Genomic DNA, 16,277 nt, shown 5'->3' on the forward strand with positions numbered 1-16,277 from the left:
AGTTGGTCCTTTATTCATTTAACAAATATTTTTCGGGCGTCTACTATATGCCAGGGGCTGTTTCAGGTACTGGGGTATGGCAAAGAGCAAAACAAATGAAAATCCTTGCCCTCACAGAGCTTGAGGGTGTTGGACAATGTAATATACAGGATAAGTAATATATATGCTCTATTTGGTGGTGCTAAGGAGAAAAAGCAGGGAAGGGGGACAGAGTGACATGTTTTTATAGTGTGGCCAGAGAAGAACTTTGAAAGGGAAACAATTGAGAAGAGATCTGAAGAAGGCGAGGGAAATAATCATAGGGCTATCTAAGGGGAAAGTGTTCCAAGGAAGGGAAGAGCAGGTGCAAAGGTCCTGAGGTGGGATCATTCCTGGTGTGTTTGAGGAAGGAGTAAGGACATCCACATGGCTAGGGAGTCCTAGGAGATGAAGTCAGAGAGATAAACAAAGGCTAAGTAAGCTGGAGCCTTAGGGGCTGTTGTAAGGACCTTGGCTTTTTCTCTGAGTGAGATAGGAAGCCATTATCTTTGAACAGATGAGACACATGGTCTGACATATTTTTGTAGGATCACCCAGGCTGCTTTGTGGAGAACAGAGCAAAGGTGAGAAAGAACAGAAGCAGAAGGACTGGTTATGAGCCTATTGAAACTAATGAGAGATGACTGGGGCCCCTGGAATCATCCCTGAGCTGGAACAGCATTTGGAGGGGCTGGGTGATTTTTGCAGTTCACATGATGGGTGCTTAGCCAGGGCCATGGGTTTTCACGTTTGGGGCAGTGCAAACAGTCTAGGACATTCTCAGGGCAACAGAAGGGTCAGAGTCACCTAGAGGTTGAAAATGAGGAATGCTAAGGATGTTGGGAACCTCCTCTGAACACAGCTCCCTGTGTAGGTGGGTGTTGGGGATGAGAAGGTAGTGGACCCTTTCCATGGTCTGAGTAGAGAATAGAAGTCAGGATGGCTTGGAAGATTTGGGGCTCTCTCCTCTAGAGAGTTCTGAGCAGCATGGCAGCCTCTGAGTAAGATGTCCAAGTATCTTGGTTTGCCCAGGATAGTCATAGTTTATATCTGTTGTCCAGGCATACTTGCTACTGGCTCCCCTTTCACTCCCAAAGTGCCCCAGTATAGACAAACTATGTGGTCACCCTACCTATTAGGCTTATTACTAAAAGCATTCTTATCCAGAAGTTATTTTTTTTTCAGGCATTTTTCCAGGGGTGTAATGCACAGAGTAGTGGTAGTGGTGCCTGTGTCTGCAAAGAAAAGGCAGTGATAGCTGATAAAGAGCAAACGCACTATATTATTATTACCATCACACAAACACACAACATTTAAATGTAGAGTTTACTTCGTTTTTTTATTAGATCAGCATTTATTGAGGGCTCCCACATGCCAGGCAGTACTGTAGTAAACTCCAAGAATCCGGAGAGGAATAAGGTGCTGCCTCACCAGGAGCAGCTCCCAGTCTTATAGCATCGCGGGGCATTCAGGCACTTAGGCTCGTATTATTGCCTTTGGTCCTCACGCCAGTCTCACACGGGTATGTATTACTGGCTTCATTTGCAGGTTAGAGCCCTGCTGCTCAGAAAGGTGATTTGTAGAAGATCACACCAGCGGACTTCCCTGGTGGCGCAGTGGTTAAGAATCTGCCTGCCAATGGAGGGGACATGGGTTCGAGCCCTGGTCCGGGAAGATCCCACATGCCTCGGAGCAACTAAGCCCGTGTGCCACAACTACTGAGTGCACGTGCCACAACTACTGAAGCCTGTGAGCCTAGAGCCCGTGCTCTGCAAGAAGAGAAGTCACTGCAGTGAGAAGCCCGCACATCACAACGAAGAGTAGCCCTGCTTGCCACAACTACAGAAAGCCCACGTGCGCAGCAAGGAAGACCCAACACAGCCAATAAATAGAAAGAAAGAAAAAGAAAGAAAGAAAAATCACACAAGGGGATTTAAGTCCAGGTCTTCTGAGCCTACGTTCTTATTTCCAGGACTGCTAGTTCTGATGAATACATCTTTAAAGCATTATTTTCCACTTCCCACTTCTGGTCGCAGCTACAGTGATGTGCTTGGATCGACTAAGGAAGAGTAAAATGTCTAGCAGGGAGGAAAGTGGGGAGAAGCAATCTTGCCAGCTCACTGTTCCCTTGTGGGAAAGAATTCCTCCCTGAAGATAGCTTCTTCTATTTTGGCTGTAGTGTATACCCTGGATTGGGAGGGGAAAAAAATCCATGTTCACAACCCCATCTCCATCCTTGACTCACTGTGTGATCTTGGCCAAATCACTTAGCATCTCTGGGTGGGCCTCAGTGTTCCTGCCTGTGACACAGGCTGAGGTATTGCTCTCTATTCTAGGATGGTCAAAGGGATGAAAATGAGGAAGCAGCGCTGGCTCCCGAAGACCTGCAGGGTGGAGGTGAACAATGTGGCGGAAATTTTCTGACTCTGAGTGATGCTGGGAGATGGTGTAGAAGTGGTCCCTGAGCTGGTCCTCTCTGGAGACGTCACCCTTTTCTCCTACCACATGCATACAATTTTACCTTTGACACTCGGGAGAGTGCCCTGGACCCTCCCTGGACGGATGACTGACAGTTTCCTTTTCCACTGCTCCTTTCCAACCCCTCTTCCCTGGAGGCCGCCTGACTCTCTCTGGCTATTTATGGCACCACTTGGGGGCCCACATTCCTGCCTGGTCCCATGCTCTCCTTTCCAAGTCAGTCCAGTTTCCCCTGCTGGCCCCAGAGCGCAGCAGCTAATCTGGGAGATCGGCTGCCAGGAGCTGGACTCCTCCTGCAGCTGCCACTGTGCTCCTTTTAGTGCAGGCACCCCCCCCCCCCGGCCCCCCGCCCCATGTTAACAGTATTAGGTATGTTTCTATCAATAACGCCCCTTCTGCAGAGGAGGAAACTGGGAAATAAGGTATCTATTTATTTCAGTGGGGTCAGTAGGGTGCTGGGATTTGAACCCAAGGCTGTCAGCCTCCAAGTTCCATGCTTTTCCCACGGTGGTATGCTGCCTGGAATTCAATAACGGGAGAGCTGACACCGGCCCAACCCTCCCTGGGGCTTGACTGGACTTTAAGCAGGTCATGTAAATGAACTCATTTATTCCTCATAAGGATGTTGGAGTAGGTACTATTATTATTCTCATTTTATTGGTGAGGAAATTGAGATCAGAGAGGTTAAGTGACTTGCCCAAAGTCACACAGCTAGTGAGAGCAGAGATTTGTGCTTCCAGAATCTTAACTACTTCACCATTTAGTCCCTACTGCTACCAGGACCCCTAAGGCCAGGCTCTGAGGGAGGAGAGGCAAGAAGGGGGCTGGGGGAGAAGGAATTCTTGCAGCGAGATTGGGCTCTGGAAGCAATTGGTATATGAAGGGTGTGTGTGTATGTGTATGTGTGTGTGTGTGTGTGTGTGTGTGTGTGTGTGTGTGTGTGTAGGGGGTATAGGTATAGAGACATCAGCCTGTGGGTGAGAGGGGATGGAAACCCAAAAGGGAATTCTCCCAATCTGTCTCTATGTCTGGGAGGAGCTGGGTTAGGCCCAGGGTAAGCCGCGGCCTGCCTCTCCCTGCCCCATTTCCCACGGTCATTTCAGAAAACATTTTGAGGTTCTAGGAGGTGGCTGAGGAGGAGGAGACAGGGTCAAACATGGCTATTCCTTGGGTCTCGGCTGGATGCCGAGATGCCCTCACTGGGAAGGCAGTAGAGAGGCCAGCAGGGGGCTGGTGGAAAATAGCAGCCTCACCAGGGGAAGGTTTAAATTCTCACTCTGTGAAAGAAGATACCTCGGGAGCCTGGTGATGGAGTGGGTGTTTTATGTGCAGGGACAGCTGGGACCCCAACAGCGCGTTGCCCCAGAGACCCACTCGTGGCATGCCCGCCCCTCGGTCACTACCGAGACAAGGTACACAAACAACGAGCCCCGGGCACCAGGCGCCCCCCTGGCGGGCAGGAGCCTGCCCCTGCCGGCAGCCGCTCTGTTGACATAAACACAGGGGTGTCCAGAGCTTTGCGGGGGTACGGGCAGGGGGCCAAGTGTCTCCCAGAGTCTGAGGCCGGGATGGGAGGAGGCTCTGGAGTCACAGGGCAGGCCAGAGTTTCCAATCTCCTCCTGTGCAGGATACCACACTTGGCTGGCCATGCAGGACACACCGCCCCAGGGAAAATGGTGACACCTGGGACTTTACTCCTGGTCCCTGCGGTCTTCCATTCCAGGGGTCACTCCCTGCGGCTGGCTGGCGGCTGGTGCTTTGAGTCTTTGAGGAGAGCGATCTGATAAGAATCATGCCAATTAAGGTGACTAATAGTGTTCCCCTTTGAAAGGGTGTTTGCAGGGCCGAAGAACCTACTGGGAGAAAGTGATAAACTTAACAATCAACTTTTGAGAGGAGACTCTCAGCCCTTAGAAATGTGTTGGGGTAGGGGCAGGTGGAGGTGGGAGGGGCTCTTTCAGGCGCTCCTCTGAGCAGATCATTCTGGGCAGGCTGGGGGACCTCAGAGACAGAGACACTAGAGGGACCAACAAGGTTGATTAGACACCATTGAGGCTCCTGGTGTGACAAAGAGGGCTTCTCCTAACTTGCATGCCAGAAGAGGGGGGCCTCCATGATGAAGGGTCCTTCAAAGCTACATTGGGGGCAGGGGCCTCGGTGGACTCTGCTTGAGGACGGAAGCAGGGGTCCAGATCTGAGTGGATTCCCGCCAAAGTCAGGCTTTGTTTGCATGGGTAACCTTTTCGTCACCGATGAGGATTGGCCCTAAATCTTTCAAATTAAAAGGTCTTGCTCTTGTTTTCTAGAACTGCAAGAAAAGAGAACTCTGGGAAGATTCTCAAACTGGGCTTGGCATGCGGGGGAACCCCAGGAGGTACAATGGATGGTGGCCACCACAAGAGAAGCAAGACTTTGGAGTCCTGGCCCGGGCCTGACAGTACTCGGGAGGCTTACGCCTCCACTAGGACATCACCTCTACCTGCCTGTAGGTAGGAGGGACCAGAGATGCACAGAGAAAACACTTCCTGCACTCTGTCCCCCCACCCCCGCCCCCAGCCCAGACGACCAATGTTTGTCCGCCAGACATACACCTACCAGTCTGCCCACCTCACCTGCCCCTGTGTATCCCCGTTCTGCAAACATTGGCACAAGGAGGAAGAATGAAGGGATCAGGGGAGAAAAGAGGGGACCAGGATACAGTAGAATGAGACATCACCCTGCCTCCTGGGGTTGTTATTTCACCTGGAGCTGCTCCCCACCTCTCCAGACATTGGTGAAGGGCTTGTCTCTCCCCTACCCACTGAATGAATTGTATTCAGACACCACGTGCCCACTCAGAGGCAAGTGGAGAAACACTGCCCAAGGACACAGAAGCACACACATGTGACTTGGATGGTGGAATCCCGGGACACAACTGGCAAAGAGAGAAGGCAGCTCTGACTCTATTTAGGCACAACTCTAGGTAGCAAGAGAGGAGGGGCCGAGGGCAGTGTGCACTCCAGGCTGGGCTCCGAACTGGGAGGTGGGGTTAGAGGAAGGGCAAGAGGCCAGGCAGGTGGGGAGGCTGGGGGGTTAGAGGCTCCCACTCGGGAACCAAGGAGCTGGTGCTGAGGGGGATTTTACGGACAACTTTGTGGTCAGAGGATAAGAGTTTGGGGTTGGAGATCCTGCCCTTTCTGGCTGTTTTTTGCACAAAGCCAGGAAGCCCTTTAGTTTGGCTCATGCCATGCCAGGCAGTCATGCTATTCTAGAGCTTGGGGCACTGCCCAAATCAAGCTTCCTTCTAGGGCCAGTATCCAAACCTAGAGGCACCTGGACCCCTGGGCTTGTGGCATCAGCTTGCCCTGGGGAGGTCAGAGTCACATGACAGGCATGGTGCATCTTCTTGGAGTGCCAGTTTAATTTCTAGAATTAGTTGGCAACATGAATAAAACGTGGTAGCAAGTATCTGCAAAGCCTACGTGAGATGGTGATGGCAATGAAAATGACACTTCTGGGGCGTCGACTTGTTTCAGTGGAGCCAGGATAAGAACCCACGCAGTGTGGCTCCTGAGCCTGTCCTTGCTCAGTATTTATAGATTACATTTATAAATTTAAAACAGTTACCTGAATCAGTGGAGTTACCAATTCAACTAAAAGCAGCTTTAAAAAATCTGATCGAGGTGAAGTCAAAATGCATGTGAATGCGTAAGATAAAGAGCCCATCCTTTTGTGCGTGTGGCACTGGTCAGGCTGGCCCACAGACCCATGGGGAAGGTCATCACTCTCCCGGCCCTTAGGAAGCCTGGGAATTACTTCTGTTGTCTCAGAGCAGGGTGGGTCCCCATTGCAGTGTGAATCAGAACCATGGGTGCTCATTAAAGTGGCTTTCTGGGGTCCCCTCCTAGGACAGCTAGCATTTATTGAGCAATTCCTCTGTGCCAGACACAATTACTCTCCCCCAAAATTCTCTGAGGTCCCCATTTTACAGATGAGAAAAATGAAGCACAGTGAAGTAAGCTGTACCTGGTTACCAGTTAATAAATGACAGGCTCAGTATCCAAGCCCAAGCTGGTCTGTCTCCAAGGCCAGAACTGCAAACCACTGCACCCTGTGGCCCTCATTCCTCAAGGTGATCTGATCCTGTGAGTCTGGAGCGAGGCTAGAGTCCAGGCCATCAACAAGGGCCCCAGGAGGTCACCGGGCCGTACTTTGAGAAGGAACGCCCCACAGCAGCTGTTCTCAACCTGCCTGCGCGTTAGAACCACCTGAGAAATTTCAACAAGTAATGCCTTCCCCTCCCCTCAAAAAGAGGCTTTTTCAGTTGGTCCAGAGTTGGGTGCAGGTGTTGGGGGGGTGCTGGTCTGCATTGTCTTTTAATAGGATCATGTGTTCGTTTATTCAATCAATTCATGAACAAAGATGCACGAACACCTTCTCTCTGCCCTGTGCTGCTCTGGGGCTGGGGACACAAAGGCGGGTGGGACACGGTGCATGTCCTCCAGGAACGCGGGTGACCGATGTGCCCGGCTGGGCAGAGCACGCCCTTCGTGGAGGCGGGGAGGATGCAGATCCCTTCTCGCTTGTGCTCCCTTGGCAAGCTCCAAGAACAGCCAGTCTCCTTCTCAAATGATGATGTCCTCTGCCTAATTCCCCTTGTGCGGCCCCTCGCCCCCCCACATGAGGATGCACCGTTGGTTCCAGACCCAGAACTCAGCTCACAGAACCAAAGGCTGTCAAAGCAAAAAGGGCCCTGAAAGACCATCCATGCCTGGAGCTCTCAAATTTCAGCGAGCAGCTGACTGAAGTGCTGGGAGCTTGTTAAATCTAAAGATGCCCGGAGCCCACCCCCAAAGCGCTGATTCTTAGGTCTTGGGTGGGGTCTGAGGAACACGCATATTTAATACGCCCCCCAGATGGCTCTGGGACACCCTGAGCAGTGCTTCTCAGGTGGGCTGCACGTGAGGGGGTCCTGGCAGTTCTAAACACCCTGATGCCCAGGCCCCTCCCTAGAGATTCTGGCTGATGTTTTTAAAAGCTCCTTCCACAAGGTGCCCGGGCCTTCCAGCTGGCCTTGCTTAAGATTTGGGGAGGCAGCCCCAGAGCGGTCACTTCTTGCCACCATCAGGGTGTTGAGACAAGAGGAGAAGAGAACAAGAGGAGGGAAGAGAGGAAAATAAAAAAGCCAATAAGAAAGTTTAGAAAGAGAAGTAAGAAAGAAGGCTGGACAAGAAGTTCCTTCTGTATTCACTCGCCAGCACCGAGGCTTACATCTCTCTTTTTTCAACATTTTTTCTTATTACAGTAATAGTTAATTGATGTAAAAAACTAATAGTATGAGTATATGAAAACAAAAATAAAAAAGATCTATAATCTTACATATCAGAGATAATGACAGGTCTTAGTATGACATTTATAATGTATAATATATTATAGAACCATAATATATACTATGATATCGTTATTAGTGTAATTAATATAATATATTAATTAAAATAAATTAAATAAAAATATAACGTAGAATATACAGTATTATTTCTATGTGATACATAACATATATTTATATTTATATTTATATATGATACATACTATAAAAATATAATCGATACAATATGTAGCTTGACAAGTATAATTGGTATCCTTTTTTACTGTATCTACTTTTCTGTTTTGCTTTTCTGTAACGTTTCAGAAACATTTTGTTTTTCAGGTAATTAAAAATCTAAGTCCTGGGGATTCCCTGGCAGTCCAGTGGTTAGGACTTGGCGCTTTCTCTGCCAGGGGCCCAGGTTCAATCCCTGGTCGGGGAAGTAAGATCCCGCAAGCTGTGCAGTGTGGACAAAAAAAAAAATCTGTTAAAAAAAATCCAAGTCCTAAATTTTGGGGTCAGGTTTGTGAGGGTACATGAGTGGAAATGGTGTGCCCGCTCTCCCCACACGTGCGTTCACACCTTCATTCACATGTGCCCACGTGCACACGCCTACAGACACATCCATTCCCACCCTAGAGCCCTGCACCTCACACGTTCAAGTCTACACTTCACACCATACCCTCAAAGTTAGTTACGATTTTATTTACTGATACTACTAAGTTAACTCTTATTAACACAGAATGTATTATTTTATAGGAAATGTTAAATAAGTTTCCTCCCTTTCCCATGTCTCCGAATCCTAATGGTAAGTGGCACCAGGGGACCCAGGACGGTGCCCACATGGGAGCAAGTCACCTTCAGGGACTCATCCAGCCCTGCCACCTCCCTCCCCTCCCCTGTCCCCACCCAAGCCCACAGCCCTGACTGAGGTCTCCTCCACCCTTACCCTGGCCCTCCCTCCTCTCCCCTGCCCCCCTGCCTCAGTCGCTCTTCTCCCCCGTGGGCCGGGGCTGGTGCTCTGGACAGAGGCCGTCCCTCCACAAGCGATAGGTGATGGAAGCGACCACGGTGAGCCAGGCCAGGTAGGGCAGCGGGAGCAGGGCAGCCAGCTTGTTGACGGGATGCCAGGTCAGCGCCATGCTCACCACCAGCCCGAAAAGCAGCAGCAGGTGCAGCAGGGCCTGGGCAGGGGCAGGGAAGTCAGGCGGGCTGCCCTGGGAACCGGCCCTCGACCTTTCTGCAGCACCCCGGGCCCAGCGAGCCAAGCTGCCGGCGCTCTGTGCATGCCGTGCGAGCGCAGAGAAGTCTCCCAGCTGTTACCTGCCCCCACACCTGACTGATGTGTTGCATAGCTGCTTCTGGGGCCTGGCGGCCTCCTCTCCCCCTACCCTATTCCACTGCTGAGCACTGGCGCCTTACCAGACCAAGGGTGTGGGCTGCGAACAAGAGAATCAGGATGGTCCCGCTGATGGCGAGCTGCACAGCATAGAGGCCCAGGGGCAGGGCCAGGGGCTGCCCAAAGCCCCCTCCCAGGTCCTTCCACACCAGGTAGGAGGCATAGCTGCGGGGAGATGGTGGCAGAAACGCTCAGAGGAGGGTGTTCCGTGGTGAGTGGAGAAAGCCCTCTGGCTTAGGGCCTTTTGGTTACGAAGAGGGAATCCTCGTGGGCTGAAATGGGGGTAAGTGGGTCTAGGCCTCACTTGAAGGCCAGAAGGGAGGTGGGGGAGGGGATGGGAAACTGGGAGGGGGAGGGGATGGGAAACTGGGAGAGGGCGGAGGAAGAGGGCGGGCTGGAATCGGAGGCAGGCACAGCGGGGACACCCAAGAAGAGGCAAGATGAGTCTCCATCCCTTTAGAGTCTGTATACGGCAGCAGTTCAGGCACAGGAGACCTGTTCCCACCCTGGGGCGTGAGAAACGGGCGCTCACCCCGTGACAGAGTAGATTCTTGTCCACACCAGCAGCAAGACTCTGTGGGATGGGCACCAGGGCAGGTTTCTCAGGCTGTCACACCAACCAGACAGCCAATGATGGGTGAGCAGCCAGACCAGGGTGGGCCCCAGGAGGGGCAGGGCCACGAAGGCAGCCCCTTGAGGCCACATTCTCCTCGAGGAGGCACAAACTGGGGAGGCAGAGAACACGCTGATGGTAGCCTTCCCCTCGTCCTTTCCCCGTGTCTGCCCATCTCTCTCCTCCTACCTGACACTCTTCCCTGGCCTGGGCCCCTCATAGATGCCCCATTGGGTCAGCCCCCATGCCCCTCCTCTGAGCCCACACTGCCTTCCCGCTTTTCCGCCTTCCATGGACTCCGTTTCTCCACACCACTCATTTGGCACTCGGACTGTCCTGTCTAGCATTGATAACTGCTTCTTAGTGAAAGACTCCTCTCCCCCAGTGTGCGTCTGAATCCTGGATCTCAGGTCCAGGTACACCCGTCTTTTCTGCCTCCCACAGTGGGTAGCTCTCGGCCAGGTACATAGCAGGCCCTCGATGGGGACATTGTCTTACACTGAACTCAACCAAGGCGACATAACCAACCTGGAAGAACCACGTTTGGAAGGCAGGAGCCAGAGATCCCTGGGGGTGTTTTCTAGTCCAGAACCGGCCTGCCAATCCCCCTGGGGCTTATCTCACTATACCAGACCAGCAACCCCCCGGGGCCCACCCCGCGGAGCTCCCACCCAGATGCAAACTCAGCCGAGTGATAGACACTGCGAGCTCCTTTCTCTGAAGTTCTCATCTTCCCCTCAGGAGCTGGGGGAGGTTCCCCCTCCATCACCGCATTTCCGGAGGGCGGGGCAACAAACACAACCCCCCAGATAGCTTGTGGCCTGACATTTCAAGGAAACGACTGCTTGGTCTTTGATTAAAACCGCTGCCACGCTCATTTGCATTTTGCTGTGCGTGTCTTTCGCAGCCCACGTGGGATGACGCACGGACCCTCCTCCAGCCTGGGCCCTCAGCCAATACCATGCTTCTCATTTGCCTGTGATAGTTCAGCCTCCTCCCATGACTGACAGGATTAGAAGGAAAAAAAGGAAAAAAACGTGGTTATTCTCAGTGTCTGGGGTGACTGCCTATTCCATCCTTTCCTGTCAAGGGTCCATGAACATGTCCCGGAGGTTCTGGGGACAGGGCTGACCAGCCTGTCTGCCTGTGCATCTTTCTATTTTTCTCTGCTTCCCACCACCCATTTCTTCACCTTCTGCCTTCCTGTCTCTCTCTGTCTGTGTTTTCTATTTTTCTATCCAGCGTTGGAGGTCCCCCTCCCCACCCCTATTCCTTTTTCTCCTGTTCTCCTCCACTCCTGGTGCCTCCTTACTTATTCCCAGGCCTGTGTTCTCCTTACCTCAGGCAGCACACCTTCCAGACTGAGTGCCCATGATATGTGATGTGTGGAGGGCAGAGGAGGGTGGGGATGGGGAGGAGGGTGGGGATGGGGAGGAGGGTGGGGATGGGGAGGAGGGTGGAGCGGGGCTCCCAGCCGGCCTGCCTTTCTCTAGTGACAAGGTTGGTAACACTGGCTGGGGAGTCCAGGTTGCTGCCTGCATGGCCTGGAGGGGTTCCTCTCAGCAGGGGGTCCCCTAGTCTGCTAGACCTGGCCTCTGGAGGGGTCCCCTTGATGGAACTGTTGAAGCATTGGAGCTGTGAGACCCGGACCTCTTGACACAGCGGAGCCCCAGGCTGCCAGGCTACTCATGCCTGTGGTCTCTGCATCCCATGAACCAGCTTTATGTCCGTGGGGGTGGTGGGGACCCTCAGATTTCCCTGGACCTGGGGCTGTAACTGGGGCTGTCCCCAGTGAGGCAAGCACCAGCTTTGGAAATGATCTCATGAGACATGGACACAGCCCCCGGCTAGTTGGCTTGGCCCTTCCCGGCTTGGAGTCGAGCCTGACAGATGTTTCACAAACCCCTAGAATCTCATGACTCAGAGGAAAAGGCAGCCTCCTGTGTGACTCAGGCAGAGCTTTGTCCAGCAAAGACCAACACCTCCCTTGTGCATCACTATCAAAGTTCCGAGCACCTCTTCCTTGCTTGTCCTTTAGACCTGAGGTCCTTTGCCCAGGTTGGCCGCTCTCCACACTTCCTTTGCCCCATCTCTCCACTCTGGGGACCTGGGCACCCCTGGGAGGTGTTTATCCACTCCTCCCAGGGCAGGCAGCACAGGGCAGGGGGCTGCAGTCCAGGACAAGAGGCTAGAGAATCATTAACTAAGACAAAAGCAGCAGCAGTTACTTATTTTCTATGGGATACAATCACTGCGGGGCTGGGGGAGTGACCTCCACTGCAGGAGGCCAGACCTCGGTGACAAGTTACCACTTACTGAGTAACCATTTCGTGGTGTGCACTTTATATTTATTAGCTTAATAATGACCATCATTATCCCTCGCACGGTAAATATTATTGTGTGCCTTTGACAGGCAAAGGAAGTGAGGTTCAGAGAGGTTGAGCAACTAGCCTATGATCACAGAGCCAGCAGGTGGGTCACTGGGTTCAGTGTTGGCAGTCTGGATCCAAAATGCCTCCCCTTTTCCCTCAGCTGGCCCACTCATTCATTCAAGTATTTATTGAACAGCTACTTGAGATCGGGCTGTACCAAGAGCTGAGGGTACAGAGCAAATGGCTGGGAAAACATCCCTCTGCACAGGGAGCTTTCATTCCAGTGGCAGAGTGTCAAAGGAAGGACCAGACTGGCAAATAGCCTGAGGTTCAACTCTCCCCTAAGCGGTAGCATCCCTGTAGGCAATGGAAAGGGCACTGGGTGGGGAGCAGATATGGCTGTGACCCAATGCCGCCAGCAGCTTGTGAGTGGTTAACTCAGTGCCTCCACCAACATATCTGTGCAGGAAAGGGGTATAACTAGGTACTAAGCCCCCTGGACAGGCTGCAATGGCATCGCCTGGGGGCTTCTAAGATGTCGAACCCCAGGCCCCACCCCAGACCAATGAGATCAGAACCTGCATTTCTAACAAGTTCTCTCAGGTGGTTCGTGTGCACATTATAGTTTGAGAAGCCCTGGTTAGGGTTCCTCTTACCTTGTGCCGTTTTTTAATAGTCTCTGGCGGGGGGATGGCCGGTGACCAGCAGAGGGCACCCTAGAGAGTTCTCACCTGTACCTAGGTTGTCTCCCTGTTTCGCCTCCCTTCCAGACCTAGACTGGTAAGTCCACTGACTCCTGGGATACTCCCTCACCTCGGCTGGACTTTGCCAATAGACAGAGACAGACTCCCCACCCTTCCTTGGGGCGGCTGGGAGGCAGGACTCTGCCGGGAAGCTGGAAGTGCCAGGCCACTCCTGCCTGGATTCCCCGCCCACCTCTACTAGTCCGCTGGCTTGGTGACGGGGTCTGGCTGACCTCTCTGTTTCGCAGAGAAGGAGCTACTGTTCCTAGACAAGCCAGCAGTCTCTGGGAGCACCTACACGGTAAGATGAACACCCCCTGGGGCACCTCGGGGTGGGGTGAGCTTTCCGATGGGGCGACCTGGGGCTCAGGGGAGGAGCCAGGCCAGCTCAGCCGAGCCTGGCAGAGTGTGGAGACCTTGTGCTGGAGGAGCAGAGGAGGAAGGAGCTTGGGAGAGGGCCACTGCCCAGGGGACCAGGGCAGGCACTATGGAAATGTAAGCTATGCTGATAAGTGCTTCCGATGACTTAGGTTTGGACTCCTCCATCCCGGTTCCTTTTATGTACTTCAGTAACTGGAGATCTTTCAGGGAGTAGACACAATAAGAACCAGTGATATGGGAGAAGGGTTGAGAGTTTCCTTAAAGGATATGAGCAGAGCCTGCATCTTTGTGCTGGAGGAGGCAACTCCCTAGGGAGGGGTGATGGCAGCACCCTAAAGGTCCATCCTCTTGGGGAAGTACTACCCAGGGTGATTCGGGGCCTGTGGCCTGGGTAGTAAAGGGTCAGCCATGGGATTGGGAGCCTCCAGTCTGCATTTACCTGGTTGCTGTGCTATAGATTTGAGACCCTTTCCCTTCCTGGGGCAAAGGGGAGGATGGAGTGAAGGCCAATGTAGCCTGGAGAGCTGTCAGCCTGGGAAAACGGGGGCTGAGCGGGGGGGAGCAGTTAATCTGCTCCAGGCCAGGTAATGAATGGGCCCCTGTGAGAGGCCCTCCAGATTGGAAGGTTGGGCAAGGGGACTCTGCTGTGCTACCCAATGGGGTGGAGGGGATTTGGACTCTGGTCCTTGGAGGCCCTGGGAAGGTTGTTGCTATAGAAACAGAGGGAGCCCCTCCTTTCTTTCCCAACTGCTAGCCCATCCCGTGCCACTAGTGCCTCGGTGGGCAGGGAGGTGGGGGGGGCATCACCGGCTGTGGCACCAAGGACGTGCCTTTAGTTCCTGATGTTTATTTTTCCTGCTATTTATTTTTGTTTCTTTCTCTTCCAACTTCATTTCCTCTAGAAGTGGGAAGGAAGAGACCCTGGGGAAAAAGCAGGGGCAGGGAGAGAAAGGCAGTGTTTCTGGAAGCTCTTGTTATCTTTGCTTATCCTTCCCTTCTGCCTTCAGTTCTAGCTTAATAATCTACCCTCTGTCCTCACTGGGGGAGAAAGCCTGGCTTCCTTATCTGGGAAATGGATATAAAAATAACAGTTAGCTCGTAAAGCTGCTGTGAGGATCAAATGAGCTAGGCCATGTAGAGTGCTTTAACACACTGGCATAGAGTAAAGCTCTATGGATGTTAGCTATCATTATTACAGTTATAAGTCCAATTATCTTTACTGCGGAGGATCGAAAGGGTTGGATGGGACATAAAGGGAAGCCTGCGGCTCCGACCCCCATCTCCACCAGGTTCAGGCATCGCCGGCATCGCCGGCTCACTGCATTTGTGTGCCCGGCCAGAGGCCCAGTCTGCAGGGTTGGGTGTTAAGGCCAAGGGAGAAAGGCCATGCCTTCCCTTTTTGTCTACATTTTCAATGAGGACACGGGGGAAACAGATCCTGCCCAGTGCTCCATCCTAAGGACACAGAGGAGCCTTGGCCCCTGTCGGGGGTGGGGAGCTGGGAAGGGGGCTTAGGTTTCATGGGTCCTGAGAAGGTAGGAAGAAGGTGGGCAAGGAAGGAGCAGGAGGCTTGGGGCAAGCCCTCAGCTCCGGGTGGGTGGCGAAAGGGAAGGGATGATTCACTAGTGCAGACCCTAATGCATCCACCGTGGGGACCCCGGGGACTTTGAAGGAGGGTACGGTGTCTCACAGAACTCAGCCTCGGACTAAATGACTCCCATGCCCTCAGAAGCTTCTTGAGAGCCGAATAAGATATCACTGTTGGCAGGACTGAACTTCCCACAGTGCCTGGTCCACAGCTGGTGCTCAGACACTGTTCATCTGAGTGGGAGAACCACCCGTGACAACATATGGTCAAGAGTTACTTAGTGTGGTGGGAGGGCAGTGGTGACGGATTTTGGGGGGCGAGACCATCAAGGGCTGGTGCGTGGGGGCCGGGGGTGGGGGCAACGTGGGTTTTCTATTGAGCAGGAGGGTCCAGGCGGGTAGATGAAGCAGGTGAGGAGAGCGTGAAGCGGAGAACAGCAGGAACACAGGCCAGGGGCTAGAATTAGTGAGCTGTGAGAAGCCTGGTCTTGCCCGAGGTTGGGGGTGTCAGAAATTAAGGGAGGAAGAGGGAAAGTGGGAGGGGGAGGCCTTGGATTCTGGGGGGCCTGGGGAAGAGCTGACATCTCTACAGGAAGCTGCTGGAAGGCCCCAGTCTGATGCTGGGAACCAGGTGAGCCTCACCAGAGGCCCCCGCCTGTGGTTTTCTTTCTCTTTTTGCTTCTGCTTTCAACTTTTGTTACTCTTGTATTTTACGTATCCCTGTGCGTGCTACATTCAGACATTTCTGGCGGAAGGAGGGGCATAAGTAAACACACATATTTGGACAGGGTTTTATAATCTACAAATGATTTTCACATGATCTCATGCCATCTTCACCATCCCTCTGAGAGGCTATTTTTTTTCACTTATAATAGCTTTTAAAAAGAATTACAAAGTTAATATACAGACACGCTTGGGGGGAGGAATTCAAAGAATACAGAGGAAAGAATTTAAGCAAATACAAAGTCCTCTTTCACACCTTCCAGTCCCCCAATTTCTCATCTCTTTCAGTAATGACCAATGGGATTAGTTTGGGGTGTGTCCTCCCAGACCTGCATATCCAAGGCAGGAATCACTAGCACATGTGGCTACTGAGTCCTTGAAGTAGAGAGAATCCCAATTGTGATGTGCTGTGAGTGTAAAATACACATGGATTTCAAAGACTTAGTATGAAAAAAGAATGTAAAATATCCCAATAATTTTGTATTGATTGCCTGTTGACATGATCATATTTTGAATATATTGGGTTACATAAAATATATTATCAAAATTAATTTCTCCAAGTTTCTTTTTACTTTTTTAATGTGGGCCCTAGAAAGCTTAAAAGCACATCTGTGGCTCA

The 16,277-nt window shown here is 52.2% G+C and overlaps 1 protein-coding gene across 1 annotated transcript; it reads right to left on the reverse strand.

Annotated features, from left to right (window-relative positions):
• Positions 1-8,823: 8,823 nt before the first annotated feature.
• TSPO2 (translocator protein 2) lies at positions 8,824-11,249 on the reverse strand. Its single transcript, XM_057700540.1, has 5 exons — positions 11,192-11,249; positions 10,813-10,855; positions 9,772-9,964; positions 9,263-9,404; positions 8,824-9,024 (listed from the first exon to the last, which is right to left on the reverse strand). The coding sequence occupies exons 3-5, from the start codon at positions 9,942-9,944 to the stop codon at positions 8,824-8,826; spliced, it is 516 nt and encodes a 171-aa protein (XP_057556523.1). The 5' UTR covers positions 9,945-9,964; positions 10,813-10,855; positions 11,192-11,249.
• Between the last annotated feature and the right edge of the window lie 5,028 nt (positions 11,250-16,277).

This window comes from Hippopotamus amphibius, chromosome 11, assembly GCF_030028045.1.
Source record: "Hippopotamus amphibius kiboko isolate mHipAmp2 chromosome 11, mHipAmp2.hap2, whole genome shotgun sequence".
In the NCBI taxonomy this organism is placed as follows: Eukaryota; Metazoa; Chordata; class Mammalia; order Artiodactyla; family Hippopotamidae; genus Hippopotamus; species Hippopotamus amphibius.